This window comes from Sus scrofa, chromosome 17 (genome assembly GCF_000003025.6).
Source record: "Sus scrofa isolate TJ Tabasco breed Duroc chromosome 17, Sscrofa11.1, whole genome shotgun sequence".
In the NCBI taxonomy this organism is placed as follows: domain Eukaryota; kingdom Metazoa; phylum Chordata; class Mammalia; order Artiodactyla; family Suidae; genus Sus; species Sus scrofa.
In genome coordinates this window covers 26,054,370-26,079,425 of record NC_010459.5, presented here as the reverse complement: position 1 = coordinate 26,079,425, position 25,056 = coordinate 26,054,370, and the positions used below count along the sequence as shown (strand labels likewise).

The window sequence follows — 25,056 nt, the reverse complement described above, 5'->3', positions numbered from 1 at the left end:
CCCTGCAGATGCTTTGTCTTCAGGCTCGGCCCAGCCACTGCGGCAGGAGGGCCATTAAAAATTGGGGGGGAGGGCCCTGGGTTGAGGGGTCTGGGGTGGAGCAGAGGAGCTGGGCCCCACTGGTTTGCGGCCAGGGCTCGGGGTGCAGGATGGAAGGAGTAGGACGCACCGTGTGTGCAGGAACCCCGCGACGGGCCCACAGCACCTCTCTCTCCTGCAGGGGAGCCCGCACCCACCCTCTGGAGCTTGTGGCGCTGAGCTACCCCCAGGAGGTGCTGTACTGGCATGTTTGTTCCTTAGAGCTGGGATTGTAGGTAATTTTGCTGGAGGATTTTGTGGCACCATAGTGATGAGAGATGTTGGGGAGTGTCCTGACTGACAGCCAGGCTGGTGGCCTCTGCCCTGAGGCCACTGGGTCACTCCCCCCGCCCCAGCCCTTGCTGAGGGGTGACGAGTCCTCTGGCTGCAGGGAACTCCTTGCTTGGTGAGGGGGCCCTTCTCCTGGGTCTGAGTGGTGGAGGTCAGGACGACCACTCCCCTCCAACAGACAGGAGAGGCCTGGACTCAGGTCCCTGTGCCCAGAGTACACCCTCCCCCACCTACGGCTTCCACGCTTCAGCTGGCAGCCTGCAGGCCAACGCAGCAGCTAAGGGATGGGCACCGAGCCAGAAGCAATGGCTGATGGCGCCTCAGCCAGGAAAAGGCCCTGGCCACAATCGACCTGGGTTGGGGACCCACCACCTTCCTAAAAACTACCCGGGGGCCAGAGGGCCAACCAGCTCCTACACCCAGGGACGTGAGGCCTGGCAGACGGGGTGGCTGAGCGGGCGGCCTCCCCTCAGAAGTGTCCAAGGTCCGGATGGAACCGTTCCCACGTCACCAGGCCGCTGCTCTGGTCACGGGTCAGGGTCTGGTGGCTGCAGTCTGGGCTCAAAGAAGGCGCCTCTCTGCTCCTGTTAATGAGGCTCTTTGGGCATTTCTAGGCCACTCAGAAGGGGGACCCTGTGGCCATTCTGAAACGCCAGCTGGAAGAGAAGGAGAAGCTGCTGGCCACGGAGCAGGAGGATGCGGCCGTCGCCAAGAGCAAACTGAGGGAGCTCAATAAGGTACAGCCAGCATGCCAGGTTGTGGGGTGGCCTCCCCTCGGGCTGTGAGGCTGTCGCTGCCTGATGACCTCTGCCCCTGGGAGCCCAGGCCACAGCTGCCTTGGGAATGCACCCATGGAAGGGGATGGCTGGCCCCACAGTGGTGGCTGTCTTTTCAGAGTGATGCCTTGAAAGAAGGAGGAACACAGTCAACCCAAGTTTCTTTCTTTCTTCCTTTCTTTCTTTCCTTTTTTTTTTTTTTTTTTTTTTGTCTTTTGTCTTTTTAGGGCCACACCCGCGGCATGTGGAGGTTTCCAGGCTAGGGGTCCAGTCGGAGCTATAGCTGCTGGCCTACATCACAGCCACAGCAACTCGGGATCCGAGCCGCGTCTGTGACCTACACCACAGCTCACGACAACATGGATCCTCAACCCACTGAGCATGGCCAGGGATCGAACCCGCAACCTCATGGTTCCCAGTCGGATTTGTTTCTGCTGCGCCACGACGGGAACTCCAACCCAAGGTTCTTTCCTTAAAAACTAGAGCAGAAGCTCAGGAGGAGGGGGGTGTGTGGGCTGCTGCTCTTCCTTCTCCGATGTCTGTGGAACGGTCCTGTGATGGCCCAGCCTGTGGCACTTGTACCCGGTGAATACAAGTATCCGTGCTGCCGCCACAGGCCGAGAGTCTTGTTGTGGGGGCGGGAGGCTGTGTCCGTGCTTGCAGCACACAGCTGCTCTGCCACCACTGCTGGCGGGGTTTGGTCCTGGCCTTTGTCCTGCGGAGGAAGTCATGGTCACACGCAGTTTGAAAGCTGTCCTTTCCCGGTGAAATAGTGTGAGCTGCCCCGGCCCTCTCCCCTCTCGCCTGTCTCCTCTGTTAGGGCATCGGGTGCAGGGAGGTGGCCTGGGCTTCTGAAAGTCCCTCGCCACTGGGACTGCCACCCTTCCCCTGGGCCCCTGCATCTGTTCATTCACGAGGAACTAGAAACGAAGCAGTCTGAGCTTTTGTCCTGAGAGGAGGGACACGGCTCCTAGTCAGAAGGGAAAGTTTCTTTGTGGGGCATGGACGGTGGGAGCAGCAGGCGAGGCTTTGCTGTGGTTACTTTGGGTTCTGCTCCACCCGCTGAGGAAGAGGAGGGAGAAAGGCAGGTATCCGAGCCCTCCCCTGGTGGCACCTCCTCCCTGGGGGCCTCTGTCTCCACGGGAGCCCGTCTTGGGTTGTGGTGAAATGCAGGGCAGCTGAAGCCACCTGTCCCGCTCCCAGGCTGACCTTGCGCGTCCCTCCCCACCCCGGCTGGTGGCGGCCACAGGCCCCGAGCCTTGGCACTGCAGAAGTGGGCCAGGGCTGCCAGTCGGGGCCCTCCCAACCCAAGGTTCTGAGACCAGCAGCCCCGGTGGAGTCTGATTTCTGGGGCTGTTCTTCCATATCCCCTTTCTGGACAAACTGAGAAGATGTTGACCTCCAAGATAAAGCTCAAGTGAGAGAAAATAATGGCGATTGTTCCCAAGGCTAGTGGCCCTGTGGCTCCCCAGCCAGTTCCTTATGGCAGCCCCTGAGTTTAGAAGGGGCCAGAGATGCGATGAGTTTTGATGGCCATTGCTAGGGTCGCCCGCCGCGGTGGGCAGGGCCACAGGTGTAGGGGCGTTGCACCTGTAGAACGAGGCCCTTTAGGTGCCACTCCTCATGTTGGACACTTGCTCCCCTCGGGGTGCCACTCGACGTGGTTTCCAGATCACAGCACAGCTCACACACAGACACCCTTCCCGACCAGATGCGCTTCCCACCCTGCCCTGGTGCACCATCTCCCCATGAGACAGGCAGGGGCTTGGTTGCCATTGCCCATCGCACCCCCGCCCCCACCCCCCAGGGCTCCAGGCCTTGGCTCTGGGGCGAGGAGAAGTCCATCAGCGCATCCAGCCGGGCCCGGTCTCCCTGACGCCATCCTGCTCCCCGAACCCAAGGAAGTCCTCCTGGGCCCTCTGTTGATTTGGTCCTGGGAGGGTCCCTTTTAAGTGCTTGTGGCTCCCAGTCTTCAGACCCAAGTCTGTACCCCAATACCCCCTGCTTCCCCTACCCCCATCTGCTCCCCCATGAGCCCCACTCCTCACTCCCTGACCCGTCTGCTCCCCAATGAGCTGCATCCCTTGCTGCCCCATCCCGTCTGCTCCCCAGTGGGCTGCTCTCCTCAGCGTCCCATCCCTGTCTGCTCCCCAATGAGCTGCGCTCCTCGTTCCCTCCTTGAGGCCTCTCCGAATGCCCTTCCCTGCTAGGCTGGCTGGAGATCTTATCCCTAAAGCCTCCATTTGATTCTCCTCCTGCAGGAAGCCTGCCAAGGGCATTTTCCCATCCCAGCACAGGGGTTGTCATTACAAGTGCACCATCCTTTGTGTCCCGTGTGACCCCAGCCTTCTCGCTTGGCTCATCAGCATGTGGCCACGGAGGCCCAAGGCCGGTGCACAGCTAAGCAGGAGCCTTCCGTGCTTCAGGCATCTCCACCTGTCCTCCTGTGCTCCTAGGGTCCACAGGCGCTGGGTCCCTGCCACTTCTCTGTTGAGAGTTTTGAGTAGAGCGGATGGTCGACTGTTCTGGGTCACATCTCCCATTCCAGCCCTGTTGAGGAATGTTACATGAGAGACTAAATTATTGAGAACATGGAAGTTTCTCCTAATCCCACCAGGAGCTGGGGCGGGTGGGTAGGATCTATGTTTCGTCTTTAGTTCCACCCACAGTTTCGTTGTCCCTGTAGGGAAGTTTTTATAGGTGCCACAGAGGGTTTTGGTCAGCTCTTTTTCTGGTGGTCTGAGGCTGAAGGCATGGTTTATACACAGGCTGTGTGGACCGCCTGCGAGATCATGCTTCAAAAGTAGGTGAAGTCAGCAGAATTGAGTTCAGGGACCATTCTGGGCACCAGGTCACAGGCTCAGGCATCCTGAGATCTCTGTCCTGGCTCTGGAGCAATTTGGGGACCATATTCGAGGGTTTGAGGAACCACACACAGCGGTGGAGCCACCCTCCTAGAAAACCATTTTCCAGCTGTTGTCTGCTTGGGCACCAGGGGCCTCTGTCCCAAAGTGATGGTCTGAACTGGACCCCATCCTGTACTCACTTGGGCCCGAGACACATCCTTCGTGGCCTTCAGGGAGGGTGTGCTCCAGGGAAGAGGCAGGAGGTGCTCCTTTTGGAGGCCTTTTGGTGGGAGTTGCCTCCTGTCCTCTCCTCGGCCAGCCTGGGAGGATACACTATGCAGGGGCCCCTCTCGTCCTGGGATGCAGAGCGTGTTTCTGAGCTGATGGTGCTCCTGATGGTGCCAAGTCAGAGAAGGCAGGGCTCCAGTCAGCCACCACTAGTGACTGTGTCTTTCAAGAAAGTAAATCCAGAGTTCCCGTCGTGACGCAGTGGTTAACGAATCCGACTAGGAACCATGAGGTTGCGGGTTCGGTCCCTGCCCTTGCTCAGTGGGTTAACGATCCGGCGTTGCCGTGAGCTGTGGTGTAGGTTGCAGACGCGGCTCGGATCCCGCGTTGCTGTGGCTCTGGCGTAGGCCAGTGGCTACAGCTCCGATTTGACACCTAGCCTGGGAATCTCCATATGCCGCGGAAGCGGCCCAAGAAATAGCAAAAAAAAAAGACAAAAAAAAAAAAAAAAAAGAAAGAAAGAAAGTAAATCCGATCCCTCTGAGCTCTTAGAAGAAAGAGAAGCCATGGAGGACCAAACACATACTCTGAGGAAAAGCTGGCTTTTCCCTGCCTTAAAAAAAAAAAAAATCCCAGGGACAAAAGGGAGGAAAATCCCATTGAATTCTGGAGACTGAGACCTCTTCGCCCTGACCCAAGTAGATGCCTAGAACTGCAGGAGACCTGCTCAGGGTCAGGAGGGCTGTCCCCAGACAGCTGCTTAGCACCAGCCTCGGGGTGTCCGGCGTGGTGAGCAGAGGCAGATGGAGTATAGCCTGCATGTAGCTGCACCACCCACTGCCGGTGTGGCCATGGGCACATTGGGGCGTCTCTGAGCTTTGGCTTTTTCTGAGTCTGGACTGTGTACTTCAAGGGACCTCTTGTGCTGGCAGGCCTGGTGGGGCAAGTGTCAGAGGAAGCCTGGCAGACCCCTGAGTCCCCCTGAGCTGCCCTCTCCTGCGTCTGTAGAGGCACCCAGGCTTAAGTCAAAGTGGGTGTCTTGGGGACCTGGATGTTGAAGACTGAGCCAGACCGGGGTGTTGTCATCCCAGCAGAGCTCAACCAGTGCCCCTGGAGGGCCCAGGGACAGGATGCTGTGTCCCCAGCTCCTACTGGTGTCCATTGTGGCCAAGACCTGGCAGCCAGCCCTCCACCAGTCAGGCTGGCAGGGTTTCCAGGGGTCCCTCATCCCCTGTTTGTTCCCTGTGGGGCTGCTCGGGTTTGTCTGCGAGCTCAGGATGAGGGTCTCAGGATGCCTGAGCCCCAGGTCATGCTCTGGGTTGTGATGATCTTGGTTTCCTCCGATAAGCTCCTGCCCCCTGCCACCTCACCCACCCCCTGCCCCTGTCCTTTGCTTTCTCCCAGGAGCTGGCAGCGGAAAAGGCCAAGGCAGCAGCCGGGGAGGCCAAGGTGAAAAAGCAGCTGGTGGCCCGGGAGCAGGAGATCACGGCCGTGCAGGCGCGCATGCAGGCCAGCTACCGGGAGCACGTGAAGGAGGTGCAGCAGCTGCAGGGCAAGGTGGGCAGTGCTGAGGGCCGGGGGCTGGAGCGCTCCCCATGGGCGGATGCGGGGGCCCGCGGAGGGGTTCTTCAGAATCCGGTTTGTTTTGGGGAGGAGGGCCTGTCCTGTCTGGCCAGATGGTGTCAGCCAGCCGGCCGTGTGTGTTTAATGTTAATAACCAAGAAAACGTGAAATACATTTTAAAAATCACTTTTTGAAAACACTCTGTTCCCAAGTGGTCAGCCCTGTGTGCCGTCCCCTGGAGGCCCATGGCTCAAGTTCTCAGCCTCCCTGTGACCCTGGAGTAGTGCTGGCTCTGCCTCATCCACTCGATGAGGGAGGAGCCCAGGAAACAAGGTCTGGAAATTGCACAGCCCCAGCGTGGGGCTTGAGGCCAGCAGAGCCCGGCCAGAGTCCGAGCCCTGAGCCTCATCCTCTCCAACCTGAGCTCTGCTCGGGGGTGGGTCGTACCGTGGGAGGTCCAAGGGCAGGAAGTGAGGCTTCCTGGGGCAGCCGTTGGCTGTGGCTTGTGGCCTTGTGCTGAGTCTCAGAAGGGTTGACTTGGATGACCTCAGTCAGTGGCCGAGCGCACGCAGCGTGTCCGGGGCCCTGGGCTGAGCACCTGGCCATGTGTTCTCAGGCCCCCTGTTCTTGAGGGTCCTCCCCACCTTTTGTGGAGACCGTGGAGCTCCCGAGGCTTTGTCTGCAGGCTGGGACCTTGCTAACCTGGCCCCAGAGGCGGCTCTCTTTCTAAGGCTGAGGAGTGGCGTCTGATGCCCCTTCAATGACTTTCCAGATCCGGACGCTTCAGGAGCAGCTGGAGAATGGCCCCAATGCGCAGCTGGCCCGTCTGCAGCAGGAGAACTCCATCCTGAGGGACGCCTTGAACCAGGCCACGAGCCAGGTGGAGAGCAAGTAAGCTTGCGCCCTGTCAGACACTCTGGCACCTCCCCAAGGGCCTGGAGTGGAAAGGGTCCCTGGGCCCCCAACCCCCGGCAAGGCTGCCATGGGCAGCCCCCTCTCCCTGTGGACCTGGGCTGGCTGTGCAGGTCTTTGCCTGCCCATCAGGGGCTCTGTCCTGACCCTTCACCTCTGGACTGGTTCTGAGCCCCTAAGCCTGCCTCATGTGGCCAGCATCCTCATGTGGTTGGGCCACGTGAGAGTGCATGAGCTCCAGCCAGTGAGCTCCTGGCATCCTTGTCAGTGGAGCCCCCTCTGGTCCTGGCTGGTCCTGGCACCTTGCTTTCATGTCGTCTTCACAACATCTCAGTGTGAAGCTTTTTAAAACTGGTTCTGGTCCAGAGTATCAAGGCCAAGCTGACCATCCAAGATCAGGGTCTGACGTGATGTCAGGACCTGCCGTGAGCCTGAGCACCCCGATCCCCGCTGGTCAGGCCCCCATGCAGGAGGGACGTCTGCTCCTGATGCTGTGATGATGTGTTTGGTAACACACAGCCCGGCCACTGGGCGGGGGGTGGGGGGGTCTCGTGCCCAGTATAGCCGCTCAGGAGCTGAAGCGTGGGGACGTCTCTGGGAAGCCCCCAGGGACCACTTGCCCAGAGGGCAGCGCTTAGCCTCACCCTGCTAGGGACGCTGTCTTCTGAACCTGCAGTGTGAATGTCACCATCTCAGCAGATGGGCCCACAGGAAGCCCTACTGCATTTCCTCTTGGTTCCCATTTCTTTGGCCTGAAGTGGCCTTTAGGGACTTTCTGGGGTTCTCATTATCCCTGGAGCAGCCCCTCTTCCCCAGGGGAGATGGGTGTGAGCAGAGAGCAAAGGCACCTGGGGTCCTTCAGCCAGGGGGTGGGCGGGGAGAGCGTCACCCATAAGCAGCACCAAGATCGAAATGTGCACCCACATGGCTGCTTTTCTGGCGGCCCCACTGGCTCTGCGTGAGGTCACCGGCCACCCTCTGCAGGCCAGTCCCTTCTGTCAGGAGGTCCTCTTCATCTTCTTGGTCCTGACCCGTTGCCAGGTTGGTGGTTTGTGGCTGCAGTTTCCTTAGCATCCACAGCAGAAGGTGACCGTGGGGGCAGAGAACACTAGCTTCCTTCTTGTGCAGGGGACCGCTCTAAAGCCCGGAGACCTGTCACCCTGAGATGCAGCCGCTGACTCCATCCATCTGTGGAAGCTCTGCCACGTGGGACAAGTATCCAGGCCCTCCCAGAGGGCCACCCAGCCAGCCTCCCACCCCATCCTAGGATGCTGGGGTCCAGCCTCTCATGTGGGCTCCTGTCAGGAGAGCATGTGCTGAAGGCCCTGCAGAGGCCCCTTGGCTGGACAGTTGTCCTGCCTTTAAGAGGTGTCTTGTGCTCATGAAAGGAGGCTGACGTGCCAGTCAGTGACCCCTCACACCAGAAAGGGCAGGTCTTGAGTTTCCCCTTTTTCCTGTCGGTCAAGCCTCTTGCTGTCACTCCTAAACTTCCTCCCCGATCCCCACACCCAAGCTTTTGTGCAGTGTTGAGGGGTCTGTTCTGTAACGTGCCACAGCCGCCCGCTTCGGAGCCCCCCCTCCGCCCAGCCTGGCTGTGGTCCAATAGGCCAGTGAATCTGGTGTGTGGACTCATGGGATGCTGCCCCCGGCCCTGTAGGACAGCGGGGCAGGCCAGCCTGCTTCCCAGGCTGCTTTAGTGTGTTTTGGTCTTTGCTCCCAGTGGCGCATCTACTGTGCTTGTGAAACAGCATCTTCGACAAAACACATCACACCCCTCATGGGTAATGACATAAAGGGGCTTCCGGGATGGCTCCAAGACTTGGGTGACCTAAGAAAGAGTGGGTGCCCTGGAGGAGACGTTCAGACGTTCACTGGTTCCCAGCACCCGGGGCAGCTCTCAGGGCTGGTGAGCCACCTTCTGTCCATCAGTGGGGGCTTCTCACTGTCTCGTAGGCAGAATGCAGAGCTAGTGGGGGCTTCTCACTATCTTGCAGGCAGAACGCAGAGCTGGCAAAGCTCCGGCAGGAGCTGGGCAAGGTCAGCAAGGAGCTGGTGGAGAAGTCGGAGGCCGCACGGCAGGAGGAGCAGCAGCGGAAGGCTCTGGAGGCCAAGGCAGCTGCCTTCGAGAAGCAGGTCCTGCAGCTGCAGGTGAGTCCAGGTAGCAGCATCTCCATGCCCCCCTTCATCCCAGCCACCAAGCGTCGCTTGCGTAGCAGGCGTGGGCCAGGGTGTCCCCTTCCCCGCTGTGACTGTGATAGCTGGGAACTCGGGTAGGGGCTGAGACTCAGGTTGGGGCTGGAGCCCTCAACCTTGGCCTTGTTAATACTGTTAACCAGGTAGCATCAAATGTGGGTCTTCTGTGTGCTGATAAGCATGTTCTAAACACATTGTAAGCATTAACTCAGCTAATTCTCCTTGTAACCCCATGAGGAGGGCACTGTTATTACCTGTAATTTACCCACACTCTAAGGGCACCGAGCTAAGCAACTCCCCCAAGTTCCTACAGAGCCAGGAGTGGAACCCCCGAGGCAGCCCCAGAGCAGTGTCACCTCCCACACTTGCCGCCACCCACGGCCTCACAGCTCCAGCGTAGCCAGGCCACAGTGAACGCAGCCTCTGGCTTCAAGGCCAGGTGGGTGTTTTTCCTTCTCGGCCTCTGGATGTGGCCTCAGCTCATGTTTTCCCAGGAGGATGCCTCTTCTCCAGAGGGAGGAAGATCGTGCCTCCACCCCCAGCCCCACCCCGGTGGGCACTGGGCAGCCTCCAGTGGCCCTTCGGCCTGGGGTGCCTTGCTGCCCATTGACCTGACGACTTCTGCATCCCCCCCACTGGCCTGGTTCAGGCAGGATGACCAGGCTAGGGGGCAGTTGTCACAGGTGTGGGGAACATACATGCTGTTTGTAGCTTCTTGTGAGAACAAGGAAACCCCGGGACGCACACGGCTCTGGAGCCGGCTCTGCTCAGTCACCGGAGCTAGGCTGTAGCACGTGGGACGATGGGGCAGTTTATGGAAGGAACTAGAACAACAAACACAAAATTGTAAGACTGGTATCCGAGTGTGTGCAAGGGTCTCAGAGAAAAAGGACAGATAAGCAGAGCTGGGAATGTTTGGGTAGAACTGAGGTGGTTGGTTAGATGTTCACTGTCCTGTGAAGTGGAGCCACCCTGACCGGTGGCATCAGAACCCCTGGGGCCTGGCCAGGGGCTGTGTTCTCAAGGCTCTCAGGTGGTTCTGGTGCCTCTGGAGCTGCAGCCTCCCCTCTGGTGCCCAGCTTATCACCATCCCTGTCACTCAGAAGCCCCAGACTCTGAGCCTCTCCTCCCATCAGGTCTCAGGAATGCTGGCCACACGGAGTCCATTCTTCCCCTCGGACAACAGAGATGCCAGGAGTGACTGAGGCTGGGGCAAGCGGCTGCCTAGTCGCTGCCCCCCGCCCCCTGTTCCTGTCAACAGCGGGGCCCCAGATTTCAGAGCCTCAGTGTCCCCATCTGTAACATGGGTGTGACAGCAGCACCTGAGATTCACCAGGCTGACACACATACAATGCCTAGACAGTGTCTTGCCAGAAATGGTTGTTACCAGGTCCCACCCGGGGACCCTCCAGCTTAGACCTGAGGTCTCCCTGAGCCACACACCACAGTGAGAACGGGGCTTTTCCTTTCTCTGACGGTCCTTCCTTCACTGAGGCCCCTTCCCCAGAGCCCGCTCTTCAGAGGTCAGGGCGGGTGCGACCTCCTGGCTTCCTCTAGCAGGTGAGCTGGCCTGAGAATCCGAGAGGGTTTATAAAAGTCGTCGGTGCGGTGCGGGATGGCAGGGTGTGAGGAGCTCTCAACCGCAGGGCCCACTGAGGGCCCAGCCTCCTGCCCGTGTCCTCACAGCCCTCTTCCCTCTGCCGCTCCCCAGGCATCTCACAAGGAGAGTGAGGAGGCCCTGCAGAAGCGCCTGGACGAGGTCAGCCGGGAGCTCTGCCTCTCGCAGACCAGCCACGCCAGCCTCCGGGCGGACGCCGAGAAGGCCCAGGAGCAGCAGCTGCAGATGGCCGGTGAGGGCGGCGTGGGGCCGGGGCTCTGGGGGGGCCGGGTCAGTGCCGGGGCCAGAACCCATCAGCCTGCTGGTGAGCGAGGGCCAGGGACAGGCTAGAGGTGCCGGGGTCAGCTCAGGCCTGGAGTCAGAGGGGCTGGCTGTAGGGGGCAGGGCCTGTGAGCCTGAGTGTCCGGAGTGGAGCCCTAGGGGCTGGATTTGGGAAGTGGAGTCTGAGGATGAGGCTTGTGAGGGCTGGATGGGGGCGGGGGTGGAGGGTGCTGCCAGTTTGAGCCTTACCTGCTGTGGGGCCCCCACCTGGAGCCCAGGTGCTCCTGAGCTGTCGCTGGCCTTCTCTTCTAGCTCAGCATCCTCTGAGGCCAGGTTGGGAAGGTGGGCCTGTGGTTCCCCTGTGCTCACAGGTCGCCTTTTCAATCAGGAGATGGTGGCAAAGTCTAGGGCAGCGGGGGCCCCTGGAGAAGTAGGGCAGACGGCGCCAGTGACAGCTCCGCAGTCACTTGCTCCCCGGTATTTCCAGAGCCACTGCCATGGGCTGAGCACTCTCGTGGGAGCTCAAGGCTTGGAGAATGGATGAAGCAGTGGGGTCGAGGCATCTTCCCGCTAGAGACAGGCACAGTCAGGTAGACGGAGCGGCGTCAACCAGGTCACACAGCCCCGTGTTCAACAGACTTCAAGTAACCAACATGACCTAGAGCAGGTCCCAGAAACATCAAGCTGTGTATGTGACAGGCCAACTAGTCAATAGTTTTGGCTTCGTAGGCCAGACATGATGCAAAAGCAGCCGGAGACAGCATACAGACACACAGGCCTGGCTCTGGGCCAGTAAAGCTTTATTTAGGAAAACAGGCTGGTGGCCTGGGGTGGCCGCAGGCCCAGTTGGCTGAGCCCTGCATTGATGGGCCAGTTGTGCCTTTAGATGGGGTGGTCTGGGGAAGCCTCCCTGGGGAAAAAAGAATATTTAAGCCAAGGTTTGGGTGGTGGGAAGAGGCCCTCCTCACGAAGATCAGGAAAGGGCAGAAATGGCCAGTCCAGAGCCCTGAGAATAGGAATGAACTTGAAATAGAGACCAGAAGGTCAGCAAGCATGGCTGGAGAAGGCTAGTGTGGGGCCGGATGGGCAGGGCCTGGTGACCTTCCTGTGAGGAGCTTGGGTGCTGCGTGAAGTGGCGAGAGGCTCAGCGCGGGGCCAGGGTGATCCCGTCTGCACTTGCCGCACGTCTCTGGTGCTGGGTGGAGGAGAAAGGACCAAGGGCAGGAGTGGCCCAGGGACGGGGCTGGGCACAGGCAGTCTCAGAGGCGCTGGTCAGGATTCGGCAGGAGTGGGTGTTGTATCCACGGGCCTCAGAGATGAGAGAGTGGCCGTGATGAGACCAGTGAGGTCGCCTACGCAGAGCTCCAAACGGAAGCTCCGTCTGGAAGCGGCTAGTGGCTGAGCCTGGGTTTTGGGGGTGAGACCAGGGTGGGGGGCTGTGCAGAGTCATGCAGGGATGGCATGACGTTCAGAGCCGTGAGACTTAGAGGAGGTCACACCCCAGGAAGCCTCCTGCTCTTGGTCTCAGCAACATGCGCCAATCACCTAAAGAGGAAGTTTCTAGAAACTGCCACTGAAATCCATTCTAGATTTCCATCACTTTCCTGAGTGATCTGAGGGTGAAGATCACTTCTACCCAAGTGAGTCCTCGTGGACAGAGCCAGGGCATGGCTTTCTCCACCAGCTGATGAGATGCCCGGGGCTCAGAGCCTGCCCGGCAACATGGAGGTGCCGCCCCCCATCCCCGGCCTTCCCTGCCCTGACCCTCCACCTCCCCTTGTCCCCAGAGCTGCACAGCAAGCTGCAGTCCTCCGAGGCGGAGGTGAGAGGCAAGCGCGAGGAGCTGAGTGGTCTCCGGGGGCAGCTGGACGAGGCCAGGGCGGAGAACTCACAGCTCACAGACAGGATCCGCTCCATCGAGGCCCTACTGGAAGCGAGCCAGGCCCAGGACGCCCAGGTCAGCCGCCTTCCCCTGGGCGACAGGAGGGGCGGAGGAGCCCGCGAGACCCCACCTGCCCTGACCACTTGCCGCCGAGGCGTGTCATGGTGACCATGGGGCTCTGTCTCTCATTCCAGGCCAGCCGAGCGGAGGCCGACCAGCAGCAGGCCCGGTAAGAGGGCATCACCGGGGAGGAGCCCCTTTGAGACCCCCACCTGTCCGCTGTCCCTCCAGTGACAGCCTGGGCAGCGTGGTCAGGAAAGAAGGCAGCCTCGCATGGAGCTCCCTGCCCCTGGAGCAGCGGGGCTGGATGGAGAGTGGCTGGGCCTCGCCAGGGAGCATGGGCCTCCTGCTGTCTGTCCTCTGTCCATCCATCCATCTGTCCTTCTCTCCATGGGAAGGACTGGGAAGGTCTGTAGGGTGCGGTTTTAGGGGCTGAGGTCATAACTCAAACAAGAGAATGGTTACCCACGCAGAATGGAGAACCTGGGAGGTTGCCCAGACTCTGTGTACAGATGAGGACGTGCCAAGGTCCGCAGCCGGCCGGGGCGCAGGGCGGGGTGAGGTAACTCCCGTGGCCCCACCCCAGGCGTGCTCAGAATGCGAGTTTGCTGTTGCTGAGACCTGACGGGGGCGCCTCAAGCTAGGGGGCGTGAGTCCTTGGGACGGTCACCTCCAGGTTTTGTGTCCCTCAGCAGATGCCCACAGGTTTGCGTGTCCTGGCTGCCATGGCCGGGCAGGTCCACGAGGCAGCCTCGTGGGCTGAGGCGTAGAGGTGTCCTCCGTCACCGGGCAGCTATTGGTCATGTCCTGGGCTGTCCGCCTACCGGACCCCCTTGTTCTGGCTGCCACTGCCAGCGAGTCACCTCCCTGTGCCTCCCCAGCATGGCCCGTGTTCCCTGGCCTCCAACTCTGGTTTGGGGGCTGGGGAAGAAGCCAGCCTCTCAGTGGCCCTAGAATGCCGTGCAGGACACTCAGTAGCAAAGCCTCTCTGTGCGCCTTTCTGGAAAGCTCAGGTGAACTTTGTTTCTCGTGGTGCTTGTAGGGGTAGTGAGGTTGTGTTTGTTTAGGCTTTTGCTCTTGTATTTTAAGATCAGATTCTTGGATCAAACAGCTAATGACTAGGTACTTAAGTCATGTTGCAAATAGGGTTGAGTCTAGTTTTTTTGCATCATGCGGATGTTTGGCCAAATTAGGGGTTTTTAAAATTTCCTTCTTGGACTGTTTATCTTTTTGTGTGTGTGTGTCTTTTTGCAATTTCTTGGGCCACTCCTGTGGTATATGGAGGTTCCCAGGCTAGGGGTTGAATCGGAACTGTAGCCACCGGCCTACACCAGAGCTCACAGCAACGCCGGATCCTTAACCCACTGAGTGGGGCCAGGGATCGAACCCGCAACCTCATGGTTCCTAGTCAGATTCATTAACCACTGCGCCACAACAGGAACTCCTGGACTGTTTATCTTAGAGTTGTGTCTAGGCCAGGCCATCCTGCTCTGGGGTGGAGATGAGGGATCCAGCCCTGGACGTCCTGGGACAGGGGCAGTGACCACCAGGAGGTGACTGTCAGCACCTCCTCACCCCCAGCCTGCTGCTTCTCTTTCCTCAAGGCCCCGTGCCTTTGGGGACGCTCTCGTGGCAATTTGCAGGCAGCTGGCTGCTGCCTGATGCAGGCGGCTGGAGGGGGGAGCTGGGAAGATCCCAGTGGAGGTTTGAGGGTGGGGTCAGGCTCTGTGGCCTAAAACCAACATCCAGGAAGTCAGCAGCTGTCTTCAAGGCCAGACGCAAACTGTTTAGAATAACGAGGTGGTGCCATGGAGGGCGTTGGGAGGGCGAAAGGTCTGTTCCGTCCTGACGTGTGTTATTAGAGTGCCATTTCTCAGTGTTTCGCCACGGCCCACGATAAATACAGGTGTGTGTCCCCACCTGGGGCCGCCCTCGATGGGGCTTCCCTTCCACCCCCAGGGCCGTTGTAGTTGTGCTGCTTCTGGAAGCATCTGGGCTTCCAGACTTCAGATTTCATGTGTCCCCAGGCCTCCCCTGTCCCAGACCTGAACGCAGAGGTGACCTACTAGTGTCATTTGAAGCCTCTTTCTCAGAACAGCCAGTGTAGCCCTAGCAGCGTCCACCCCTTGCTTTCTGGGTGATGGGGGTGGACGGAGGCCACTGGGCTCTGAGTCTAGAGAGAAGCAGGGAAGGCTGGGGTGGTCCCGCGGAGTCCCGGCTCGGGCTGCCTCTGAGTCCCACTTACTAGGTTTGGACAAAGGATGTTCCCCTGCCCCCAGCGGGAGCTACTTGATGGTGTGCAGGTGATGGTGCTGTGTGTGGCTCCAGCCCAGGTGTCTAGGAGAAGCCCCAGCCTGTGACTTTCAAGGGCAGGTGTGGCCACAGAGAAGGGCCGGCTGACACGTGCTGTGGGACAGAGCAGGACCAGGCAACAGGGCTCAGTTCACCAGAAGAAAAAGTGTCCGAAAACTTGTCTGGGGTCCACCCCTGCACTGGCCACCGTGGCTGCTCTGACCTCTGCTGTCCCAACAGCTAGTGTCACCAAGTGGGACTCTGGTGACCTCTGTGCCTTGGCACTTGGAGGAGGTGCTGGGGTGGCTGCTTGGGCTCCCCTGAAACCTGTGCCCTGTGAAGGGAAGGGCTTGACCACAGTCCCAGGCCAAGGAAGGGGTCCCTCGGGACAGGACCAGGGGGGCTGCGGGCCCTTGGAGCCCAGCAGTGACATTGCATGTCCCTTCAGCCTCATGGAGCTGGAGTCACAGGTGTGGTGTCTGGAGAAGGAAGCCACAGAGCTCAAGGAGGCGGTCGAGCAGCAGAAAGCAAAGAACAACGTGAGTGTTGGGGCGCCTGCATGATGGGAAGGGGCTCGGCGACCGCTCCCCAAGGGGAGTGAGGGGCCCCCTCCCCCTCGGGTCCCACCTCCCACCAGTTCGCTTGGTCACATGGTCACCTGGCATCAGACCAGGCCTAGGAGCCCGATGCTCCTGCAAGAGTACACAGGAGCCTCCGCTGTGTCGTCCCCCCGCCAGCCTGCCCCCAGCACCCAGGCCCTCCAGCTCTTCCCCAGAACCCCTCCTGCACTGCCCTGGGCCTGGCTGGGTCAGAGCAGCCATTTGGTCCAGGACCCTCTCTGAGGAGCCGGGCTGACCACCCCCCACACACTCCTTCAGACGAGTCTCACTGCGAGGACACCACAGGCCATAGCTGAGGCCAGAGCTGCCCAGGCCAGTGCTGCCGGGGAGGACTAGGGAGGCTTCTCCCTACTCCGGAGACCAGCCAGCCGGCCTGGCTCTTGACCCTCTCCCATCTCCACCCCCAGGACCTCCGAGAGAAGAACTGGAAGGCGATGGAGGCCGTGGCCTCGGCCGAGAGGGCCTGTGAGGAGAAGTTGCGCTCTCTGACCCAGGCCAAGGTCAGTGTCGGCACCACACTGGCCTCAGTCAACCTGCTAAGCAGACCACACAAAACACACAAAAGCTCTAAGGCTGTGCGGTTGCGGCCTTAGAGCATCTCAGAAATCCTCCCGGTGCCTGAGCCACAGCATCTTCCTGCTCACCCGCCCTCCTTGCCCGTCTCTCCTGCCGATGGAGGAAGCAGCAAGCCCTCGTCTGCTTTTCCTCTGCTGGGCCCCGAACCCTGCCTCTGGGTGGGCCCGGGACGGTCTGTCTGTGTAGACTTTCTTCATGTTACTCTTCTCCATCTGAACAGTCCACTGCTTCCTTAGGCCCCTGCCCTCCTGGCCCGGGAGGCTCCAGGATTGAGTTTTCAGGGAAGAAGAATCTGTAGCAGCAGGTGCTTAGGCCCAGGTCCTTGGGGCCGGGGGGCGGGGAGTGTAGCAGGTGTAGGCCTGTCCGTGTCCGGGGCCTTGGCCAGACATGGGCGGTGACAGCAAGCAGGGCCTCACCCACCCCCTTTGGCCACAGGTTCCCATGCCGATGAGAGGCCCCGGGAGCCGGCCCTGCCCTCCCCCCACCCTCTCATGCAGAGGCAGTGCCTGTCCTGTTACCGTAGGTTTGCAGTGACTTTGACAAGACATCCCAGGAAGCTTGAGTTTTTGTCAGTGAGGCTCTGAGAGGCAGGGTGAGGGGCTGGCTTCGGGTCCACTGTGGAGCTGTACTTAGATTCCCCAGATGTGACCTGGGTGCCTATCTGTGGCAAATGCACAAGCCACCTGACTTGTGGTCACATAGCCAAATAAAGACAGGAGCTGGCCCCTGGGTCCTCGGCCCCTGCCTTGGACTCCGTGACGGGGCACCTGAATCATGGTCACAGGGTCAGGGGTCCCCACCAGGCCGCGGGCATAAGTCTGTGCATTGCTGAGCGAGCCAAGGGTCGGCTTCTGAGACTTGAGTCCAGGCCCTGTGGGTGCTGGGGCCAGGTTAAGGCATCCGCTTGTCAGCCATCTCTGTGCCACATTCCAGAACCTCCTTGCCAGCTCTGATCTGGGAGTTCCTAGTGCAGCCTCTGTTTTCAGGCCCTGGGGAGAGGTTATCAGATAGGACTTTCAGCCGGAAGTCCCTTGCAGCCACCCCCCCCACCCACCCCCCGCCGGACAGGGCATGGTAGGGGGTCTGTCCCCAGGGACAGCACTGTCCTCGCAGGCCGCTTCCCTCCTTCTCTGCCTCCTTTCTCTTGCTTTGACTGGGAGCATCAAGAAGTTTGGATGGGCCTCTGGCCAGCACAACTGCAGGATGGTGCCTGGGGCAGGCTTCAGAGAGCCAGAACCCCAACCAAACGGCACCCCCCTGCACAGTGGGACCACGGACTCCCGCCCACCCCCCAGGGCTACAATAGCTGCTGACTCTGTGGCTGCTGGGAGTCACGCCTTTCCCCCTCCCCCACCCACCCCCACCCCTGCCCCACATGCACATGCAGAATGGAGACCTGAGCCTGAGTGTCTCCAGGGTGGGGGAACCTGCACCTGCCCAGCATCCCTCTTCCTTACAGCTGAGTCTGTTCAGTGTTCCCCAGCCTGGGCTGGCATGGCCAGAACTTGGCCTCTAAGGTCAGCCACCACCCACCCCTATCCCTGCTCCCCCATTGGCCCCACAGAGCCACCACTGGTCTCCTTCCATCCTTGTCCATCCCCTGAAGAGCTGGGGGCGGCCTTCCTGGGGTGGACACTCCTCTCCGTGGGGTGCTGCCCAAAGCTCCTTGGTGACCACCACAACCCCCCTAACCCTCCCAGGAGGAGTCAGAGAAGCAGCTCAGCCTGACTGAGGCCCAGACCAAGGAGGCCCTGCTGGCCCTGCTCCCAGCTCTGTCCGTCTCAGCCCACCAGGTAGGAGGGGACATGGCCCCCGGGGACCCCACTCTGTGTGGGGTGTGTTCCGCCCAACCTGGAACATTTTTGTTGCAGAGTTACGCCGAGTGGCTGCAGGAGGTCAAAGAGAAAGGCCCCGAGCTGCTGAAGCAGCCACCAGTGAACACGGAGCCCTCGGTGAGCGCCCCCTCCAGTGGCTGCTGTCCCTCGGTCCCTCGCGCTCTCCCTGGCCTCTGGGTCAGGAGGGTGCCTGAGCCGGTCATCGGGCAGCTAGGCGAAACCTTTGCGTTTGGCTCAGAGACCCCTGTTCTGCCCTCTGTCCTCAGGACCTGGCCTCCAAGCTGAGGGAGGCGGAGGAGACCCAGAGCAGCCTGCAGGCCGAGTGCGACCAGTACCGCACCATCCTGGCTGAGACGGTGAGGCGCGCAGGCAGGGAGCAGGGCAGAGGCAGGTGGGGTGGGAAGGCCCGGCGGGAAGAGAGCCTGGGCTCGAACGCTGGTTCTCTGGCGCCTTGCAAGAGTCACTGCCCCCTCTGGCCTCCTTTCTTTGGCTGGGTGGTAAAAGGGGTGCGCTCAGGTTGAAGATCTGGGCTCGGCTGTCTTCGCACAGTCTGGGAAAGGAAAGGGGCGGCATTTGGCTGACGCTGGCTTGAAACCACACTCCTGTGATTCCAAGAGCCATGCTAGGTCCATCCCTCTCCCTCTGATCAGCCCTGTCCTATTGTCCTTGTCCTGGGCCACCGAGGCCAGTGCTGGTGGCAAACCCATCAGAGAGGAGAGTCCTCTGGCCTCGCTCGCACACTGGCCAGTGCCCACCTTCCTCCCCACAGGACTGTCTGGGAGGGGTCAGAGCAGGGCTGCGCTGGCGGCCAGGTGGTCACCCAGAAGTGGTCACCCCGGGGGAGGCAGGTGGATGGGAAGGTGCGGGGTGGGGGCACCCCAAGGCCCTGCTCACCACCCGCCCCACAGGAGGGGATGCTCAAGGACCTGCAGAAGAGCGTGGAGGAGGAGGAGCAGGTGTGGAAGGCGCGAGTCAGCACCACGGAGGAGGAGCTCCAGAAGGTATGGGCGGTCCCAGGGCTCCCCAGGGTCCGTCCTCCCTCGGAACCCAGATTTAGATTCATCAGGTCAGCAGCAGGTTCAGAATTCTGTGAGATCCAGGGTGGACACCGCTGAGTTACCCGGCTCACCGGGGAGACAGGAGTCGTGTTTGCTGTCTTGGTGGCCCCACATAAAGTGTAATTGCAGAGTGACAGCTGACTCCTGGCCTCAGAGAGACCCCCTCTCCCAGGAAGAGGCTGCTGGTCACATTCGGGGGTGTTGGGGGGGACAGAGGGGGCACCACTGGGTGTCCTGAGGCGGGGCCCGGCCTGCTGGGTCCGGCACAGGGTTAGGAGCCATGGTGCTACTACGTCCAGGCAGGATCCCCCTCCGCTAGGGCTCGTGTCTGACGGGGTCTTCCCTTCGCTCCATAGTCACGAGTTACAGTGAAACATCTCGAAGAGGTCATCGAGAAGCTAAAAGGGGAACTTGAAAGTTCAGATCAGGTACGTGCGGGCTCTGTCCTGTGAGAGATGTGCCCTCAAGGGCTTCCTTTAGTCGCCTTCCCCCAGGCGCCACGGGTCTTAAAAGAAGCTCCAGGATCTTGTCAGCCCTGCTTGTCCTTAATGAGCCATTACTGCCACGAGTGACTGGAGGCAGCACGCCGGGCCCTGGAGAACCGTGGCTTCTGCTGTGGCCTTGTGAACCAGGAGACGCTACAAGGTGGCCCTGCTAGGCTCCTCAGCCTGTCCCAGCCTCAGAGCAGGTCCAGGGGTGCCGAGCTCTCGAGTAAATAAATCCCTGAGCTGCTGAGGTCTGAGGACTGGTCAAGCCCCAGGGCGCCGGATTCCATGGCCCTTGCGGGCGCCTCTCACTCCTCCCTGGCCTCGGAGGCCTGGTAGCCTTCATCCCAGGGCCAGCCAGCCCCGTTGCCCCGTCTCCTCATCCCATCCCTCTGGCCTTGTGGCCCCCTTCCCTTCAACCCCCCGGCCTTGTCGCCCTGCTCCTCGCTGGCCAGCTGCAGACCTCTGACTCGCACGTGTGTCCAGGTGAGGGAGCACACTTCGCATCTGGAGGCGGAGCTGGAGAAGCACATGGCAGCCGCCAGCGCCGAGTGCCAGAGCTACGCCAAGGAGGTGGCAGGGGTGAGTGGCCACCTCCTGACCTTGGACTTGCACCCTAGCCCTTGGGCCTGCCAAGCTGAGGGGCAGATTGCAAAATCCAGCCGTTAGGACCAGCCGGGGTGAAGACCGGTTAGCTTGGCAGCAGACCTCCTCTACCTGGGGTGGTGACATTGCCTCTGCGGGGCCAGCATTTCAGTCTGACACTGCCCACCCCCACCCCGATTCTGGTTCAGTCGCACTTTTGGCCTTATTCTGGCCAACGACAATCTGTAAACATTTGCAAAGGCTTGAGCCCACATGTGTGCTAAACACTGTCTTTCCTGTGTCTTAAAAAAGGAGCCAAAGCTGCGGGAACCCAGCCCCCCGACCCACAGTGTCTTGGGTGTGGGGTAGTGACTGTATTTGATCAGCTGCTGAGGTGCTGACTCACGGGAACTGGTTTTCTCCCTCCTTTCTGCCCCCCCCCCCCCGGGTCTGTTTTCTCTCCAGTTGAGGCAGCTTTTATTAGAATCTCAGTCACAGCTGGATGCAGCTAAGAGTGAAGCCCAGAAACAAAGCAGCGAGCTTGCCCTGGTGAGTGACCTTGTCGTGGCCGATGTGTGGCCGGGGGGTCAGGTGTGTGTGTTCCTGCATCCTGTCAAAGGGCACGGGCATGGATTTGGTGTGCAGGCTTCGGACACGTCCTGAGCAGGCTCCTCCCGGGCTGCTGGGCCCATGGCGCCCCTGCTCCACTTCCCATCCCCCAGCGAGGTCAGGCCCTGGTTCAACGCTGGGAGGTTCCTCCACCCTGGGGCCCCTTGTCGGCACGTCCCTTGCCTTCTCTGAGACTTGAACCCTTCTTCGCCCAGCGGTGGCTCAGATGGACCCAGTCAAACCTGTGGGCATGCAGAGCTCCCAGCCATGCAGAGGGTCTTGGGTTCTCCTGGTTTTCAGCGTTGACAGGCGGTCCAGGCCCCTGGTTCTGGGCAACATCAGCCCAGACTTACAAAGATGCCCAGTCCCAATGCCAGCCCTAGGCTGGGGTTGCAGGCAGTAGCCTGTGAGTCCATGGACATGTTCTAGGTGATCTGTGTGGTCTTTCTTAAAATTGTGGTTGGTTGTTTACATTTAGAGACTGGAACTCTTGAATACAAATGCCTGTGCCTGGTTTTCTGAGAAGAGACCAGAGGGGTGGTCCTTTGGGCTGGTAGGCCCACAGCAGCCCCTCGCATTGGGCACACGCTCTGGCTCCTGGGGTGCCTCTTCTGGTCATTCAGGCCTGACCTGGGACCGTCACACCCGAGGGCAGGTGCTATCCAGACACGTCACCACCTCTCCAAAGCTGTTGTCCAAGTGAGGCCTGGGCCATATGTAGGGGACATTCCCTAAGTTCTTCTCATTCTTGGTCTACAAAATTTGCTGTTCACTCTTGGGACTGTTGGAAGGAGGGAAAGACGTGGGTGCCGGCCTCAGCCACCCACAGCCCCACCTGGAACCTCCACCCAAGCTTCGTGGGTGATGCTGCTGCCCCTTCAGATCGGAGGCTTGGTGGTCTGGGGGCTTAGGGGCCACCAGATGCATCATCTGCCCCCATGATGGAGCTCAGGGCTGAGGGAACCTTATTAGGCAAGAGTGTCTTCTCGTCATCTTTTCTAGACCCTAGAAGGGGTCCTGCACAGTGGACCATGTCCAGAAGGGATGTGGGACGTGGGTGGTGTCCTCGCGGAGCCACCAGCCGCCTCTCACTCCCTTTGGATCCCTTAGCACTGTGTGCCGTGACCCTCAGGTCACCTGGTTCCGGGGGGCTCCCTACTACTGGCCTTGGAGCAGAGCAGGTGCGTGGGGCCAGCCAGGGCCCCCTCACTGGCACCTAAGTCTCAGTGTGGCCACACATGGCACTGACCCTCCTGTCCCAGTGAACCTGCTGCCACAGATTGAAATTATCAAAACAGGTCCTCCCAGGGGGGAGTGTGTGCATGCGTGCGTGTGAGGTGGGCGTGTGTCCAGCCGTGTATTTGCTCAAACCCCCCTCCCTGTTTCAGGTCAGGCAACAGTTGAGTGAGATGAAGAGCCACGTAGAGGATGGCGACGTAGCCAGGTCCCCGGCTGTTTCCCCAGAGGCCCCCCCAGCAGAGCAGGACCCCAACAAGGTTAGGGCGGTGAGCCCCATCCCTTGGGTGTCAGCCACTAACTCCCCCACTTTGACGGCAGGCCTCTGTTGGGCTACTTGCCACCTGCCAGGACGCCCAGGCGGGGGTCAGCCGGGTCTGAAGAAGCCACAGAGCAGAAGGGAGGGCGGGAGGTGGAGGGCCCGGCCTGCAAGCTGAGGCTTCACTCAGCATCACTAGAGGGGGGCTTGCTCCCCAGACCCGAGCAGCTGCCGCTGAGCGTGATGCTGGGGCTGGCGGTGGCGGGACTCCGAGTGGGAACCACTGTGGGGCAGGGGCTTGCGTGGTGCTGAGGCGTCTGTCTTGGGGTCTCATCAGAGGTGTCTGAGGGTAACTGGAGTCCGGTCAGCAGCTCAGCCACACCAGCTTCTGTCCCCAAGGGTGGGGGGCTTTGGAAGGGACTCGGTGGTCTCCCTGCTGCTCTGGGGCAGGGAAGGGCAGTGAGGTGGGGGCACCAGGAGTAGCTGGAAGGCAGAGCCCCAGGTCTCAGCCCACCCGCGAGCCCTGGGTACCCAAGAAGGGCCAGCGCCAGGTTCCTGAGTACGTTCGCGGGGTTTGTACGCAGCTGAAGACACAGCTGGAGCGGACGGAAGCCCTCCTAGAGGACGAGCAGACACGGCGGCAGAAGCTCACGGCCGAGTTTGAGGAGGTCAGGGCGGGTCAGGGTGCAGAAAGGTCCAGGTGGCCCCCTGGGGCCTCTGCTGGGTGGGCATCACTGTGCCTCGTCCCCGCCCCGTCTGTGTGGGTCTGGCCTACTCTCCAGGCCCCCATCGTGTTGTCCCTCATGCCAGGCGCCCTCCATCCCTAAGCGGGCCTGTTAGGTTGATGAGGCACCTGACACTGAACTGCCGCGCCCCTTCCCCTGCCCCCAGGCTCAGGACGCGGCCTGTCGGCTGCAGGGGGAGCTGGAGAAGCTTCGTTGCACCAGTACCCTTGGGTCAGAAGCAGAGGAGGCCATGCAGCTGAAGGTAAAAGGGGGCCCTCGGGTGGGACTGGGGTGGGAACCACCGAGGCCCCTCGGGCAGGGTCCAGGCTAATGTGGTTGGGGGTGGGGAAACCCCCTAAATCTCCAGTACCATATAAGGCGGCCACTAGTCTCTGTGACTAAATTAAGTAGAACTGAGGTTCCTCTGTCACCCTGGCCCCAGGGCACCCTGTCCCCAGTGGCTGCTGCATAGAGCAGCCCTGGCACCACAGGAAGTGCTGCTGGCAGCACTGGAGGCAGCAGAGGCCCATCCCCACACCCTTGGGCCCCCAGCGTCTGTCCCCATGGATGGGCACAGCTAGGCGGCCTTCCTGCCACCTGTCACATGAAGGTTAATCCCCTTAACCCTCTGACCGCCAGGAGAGACTAGAAAAGGAGAAGAAGTTAACCAGTGACCTGGGACGTGCTGCCACCAAACTACAGGAGCTTTTGAAGACAACCCAGGAGCAGCTGGCAAAGGAGAAAGACACAGTGAAAAAGCTGCAGGAGCAGCTGGACAAATCAGTGAGTGCCGCCAGCCTGCCCTCAGTGGGGGTGGGGGTGGGCGGGGGACAGAGGCAGCCCGACAGCCCCCTCGGTGGGACACAGGCCCAGGGCCTCATCCTTACCTGCACCCTGTGCTGCCCTTAGTGCCACTGCCTTCGGCCCAGACGAGGGGCCCTCTCAGCCCTCTGCATCCTCAGCTCCTGGCATGTCGGGCTGGGCTCTGAAGGCATTAGTGGCTTCAGGGTGTTACTTTGCAGGGACGGGAGGTCCCTCCGGTGAGGTGAATGGTCCCCTTGGCCCCAGCCTCTCCCTCTCTCCTCCTCTGTTCACAGGAGGATGGCAGCAGCTCAAAGGAGGGCACGTCTGTCTGAGTCTCCTGCAGAAAAAGAAGTTACTGTTCAACTTACCAAAATGCCTTACACATTCCTTACAAATAAATAAACCGACCAACACAGCGATATCCGGGCCCAACTTCGGTAGCTCTGAGAAGCCATTAGAGACGACAGTCTCTTAGCATCAGAAATAGATCTTCCAGACCCCAGTTTGTAAGAGAACCTTTGTCACGCTGGATAAACACTATTCCCCAGGACCAGCCCGGGATCACCGGCCAGCAGACGCCAAAGCCCTCATCAGCTGTGTGACAGACCTGGGCAGTGTGCTGGGGAGGCCGGGACCTCTGGGTATCTCTGTGTCAATCAGTGCAATTGTTTTGTCGCTCATGGGGTTGGGGGTCAGGTGGTGGGCAGTCCAGGAGGTGAGTCTCAGAGGCTGCGGAGCAGACTGGAGGGTCACAGCCCAGCGAGACAGCAGCCTTCACCCCTGGAAGAAGTTACCACCAGAACTGAAGTGTGACCTCCCAGATGTTAATGCCATTAAAACCCATGTGTCGCCTGGCGCTTCGGTCTTGCCTGGTCTTCTGTGGGGGTTCCCGCAGCTGGTGCTGAGCCGGGTCGAGGAACCAGGGGAGCCAACAAGTATGGCTCCTGGTCCCCGGTGCCTTTCCTGTCATGTCACCCAGGTCCCCATGCCCACAGGGCAGGATGAGGGAGTGGGACCTGTGATGCTAGATGACTTCATGCAGTGACCACAGTCCCCACCCCCCAAGAGCTGAGATTACCTAGAGAGGCTGTGGGGTGCCCTAGGCTGTGAGGTGAGTTCTGGGCATGAACCAGGAGTTCCGTCCTTCTGGCTGCAACCCTGGCAGACGTCCACAATGCAGGAGGGCTGCCACCTTAACTTCCTGTGACCCCAGAGAATCTTTGGTTATGATGTGTTGGGGGGGGGAGGGCTTTGTAGGGAACCT

The 25,056-nt window shown here is 60.4% G+C and overlaps 1 protein-coding gene across 2 annotated transcripts in view; it reads left to right on the top strand.

Moving 5' to 3' along the window:
• RRBP1 (ribosome binding protein 1) overlaps nucleotides 1–24,649 on the top strand; it is a 65,478-nt gene extending 40,829 nt beyond the window's left edge. Inside the window, exons 4-24 of one of the 2 annotated variants that reach the window (XM_021078037.1) lie at nucleotides 984–1,106; nucleotides 5,624–5,776; nucleotides 6,555–6,673; nucleotides 8,689–8,842; nucleotides 10,599–10,737; nucleotides 12,554–12,723; nucleotides 12,843–12,877; nucleotides 15,449–15,539; nucleotides 16,028–16,120; nucleotides 17,897–17,989; nucleotides 18,068–18,148; nucleotides 18,298–18,387; nucleotides 18,940–19,032; nucleotides 19,446–19,517; nucleotides 20,061–20,156; nucleotides 20,625–20,708; nucleotides 22,157–22,264; nucleotides 22,848–22,931; nucleotides 23,155–23,250; nucleotides 23,628–23,771; nucleotides 24,086–24,649. In XM_021078037.1, coding sequence (XP_020933696.1) covers nucleotides 984–1,106; nucleotides 5,624–5,776; nucleotides 6,555–6,673; nucleotides 8,689–8,842; nucleotides 10,599–10,737; nucleotides 12,554–12,723; nucleotides 12,843–12,877; nucleotides 15,449–15,539; nucleotides 16,028–16,120; nucleotides 17,897–17,989; nucleotides 18,068–18,148; nucleotides 18,298–18,387; nucleotides 18,940–19,032; nucleotides 19,446–19,517; nucleotides 20,061–20,156; nucleotides 20,625–20,708; nucleotides 22,157–22,264; nucleotides 22,848–22,931; nucleotides 23,155–23,250; nucleotides 23,628–23,771; nucleotides 24,086–24,124 — 2,157 coding nt within the window. In that variant the 3' untranslated portion in view covers nucleotides 24,125–24,649. Of the gene's footprint in view, nucleotides 1–983; nucleotides 1,107–5,623; nucleotides 5,777–6,554; nucleotides 6,674–8,688; nucleotides 8,843–10,598; nucleotides 10,738–12,553; nucleotides 12,724–12,842; nucleotides 12,878–15,448; nucleotides 15,540–16,027; nucleotides 16,121–17,896; nucleotides 18,149–18,297; nucleotides 18,388–18,939; nucleotides 19,033–19,445; nucleotides 19,518–20,060; nucleotides 20,157–20,624; nucleotides 20,709–22,156; nucleotides 22,265–22,847; nucleotides 22,932–23,154; nucleotides 23,251–23,627; nucleotides 23,772–24,085 lie in introns of both variants that reach the window. The other variant, XM_021078036.1, reaches the window with a different exon arrangement.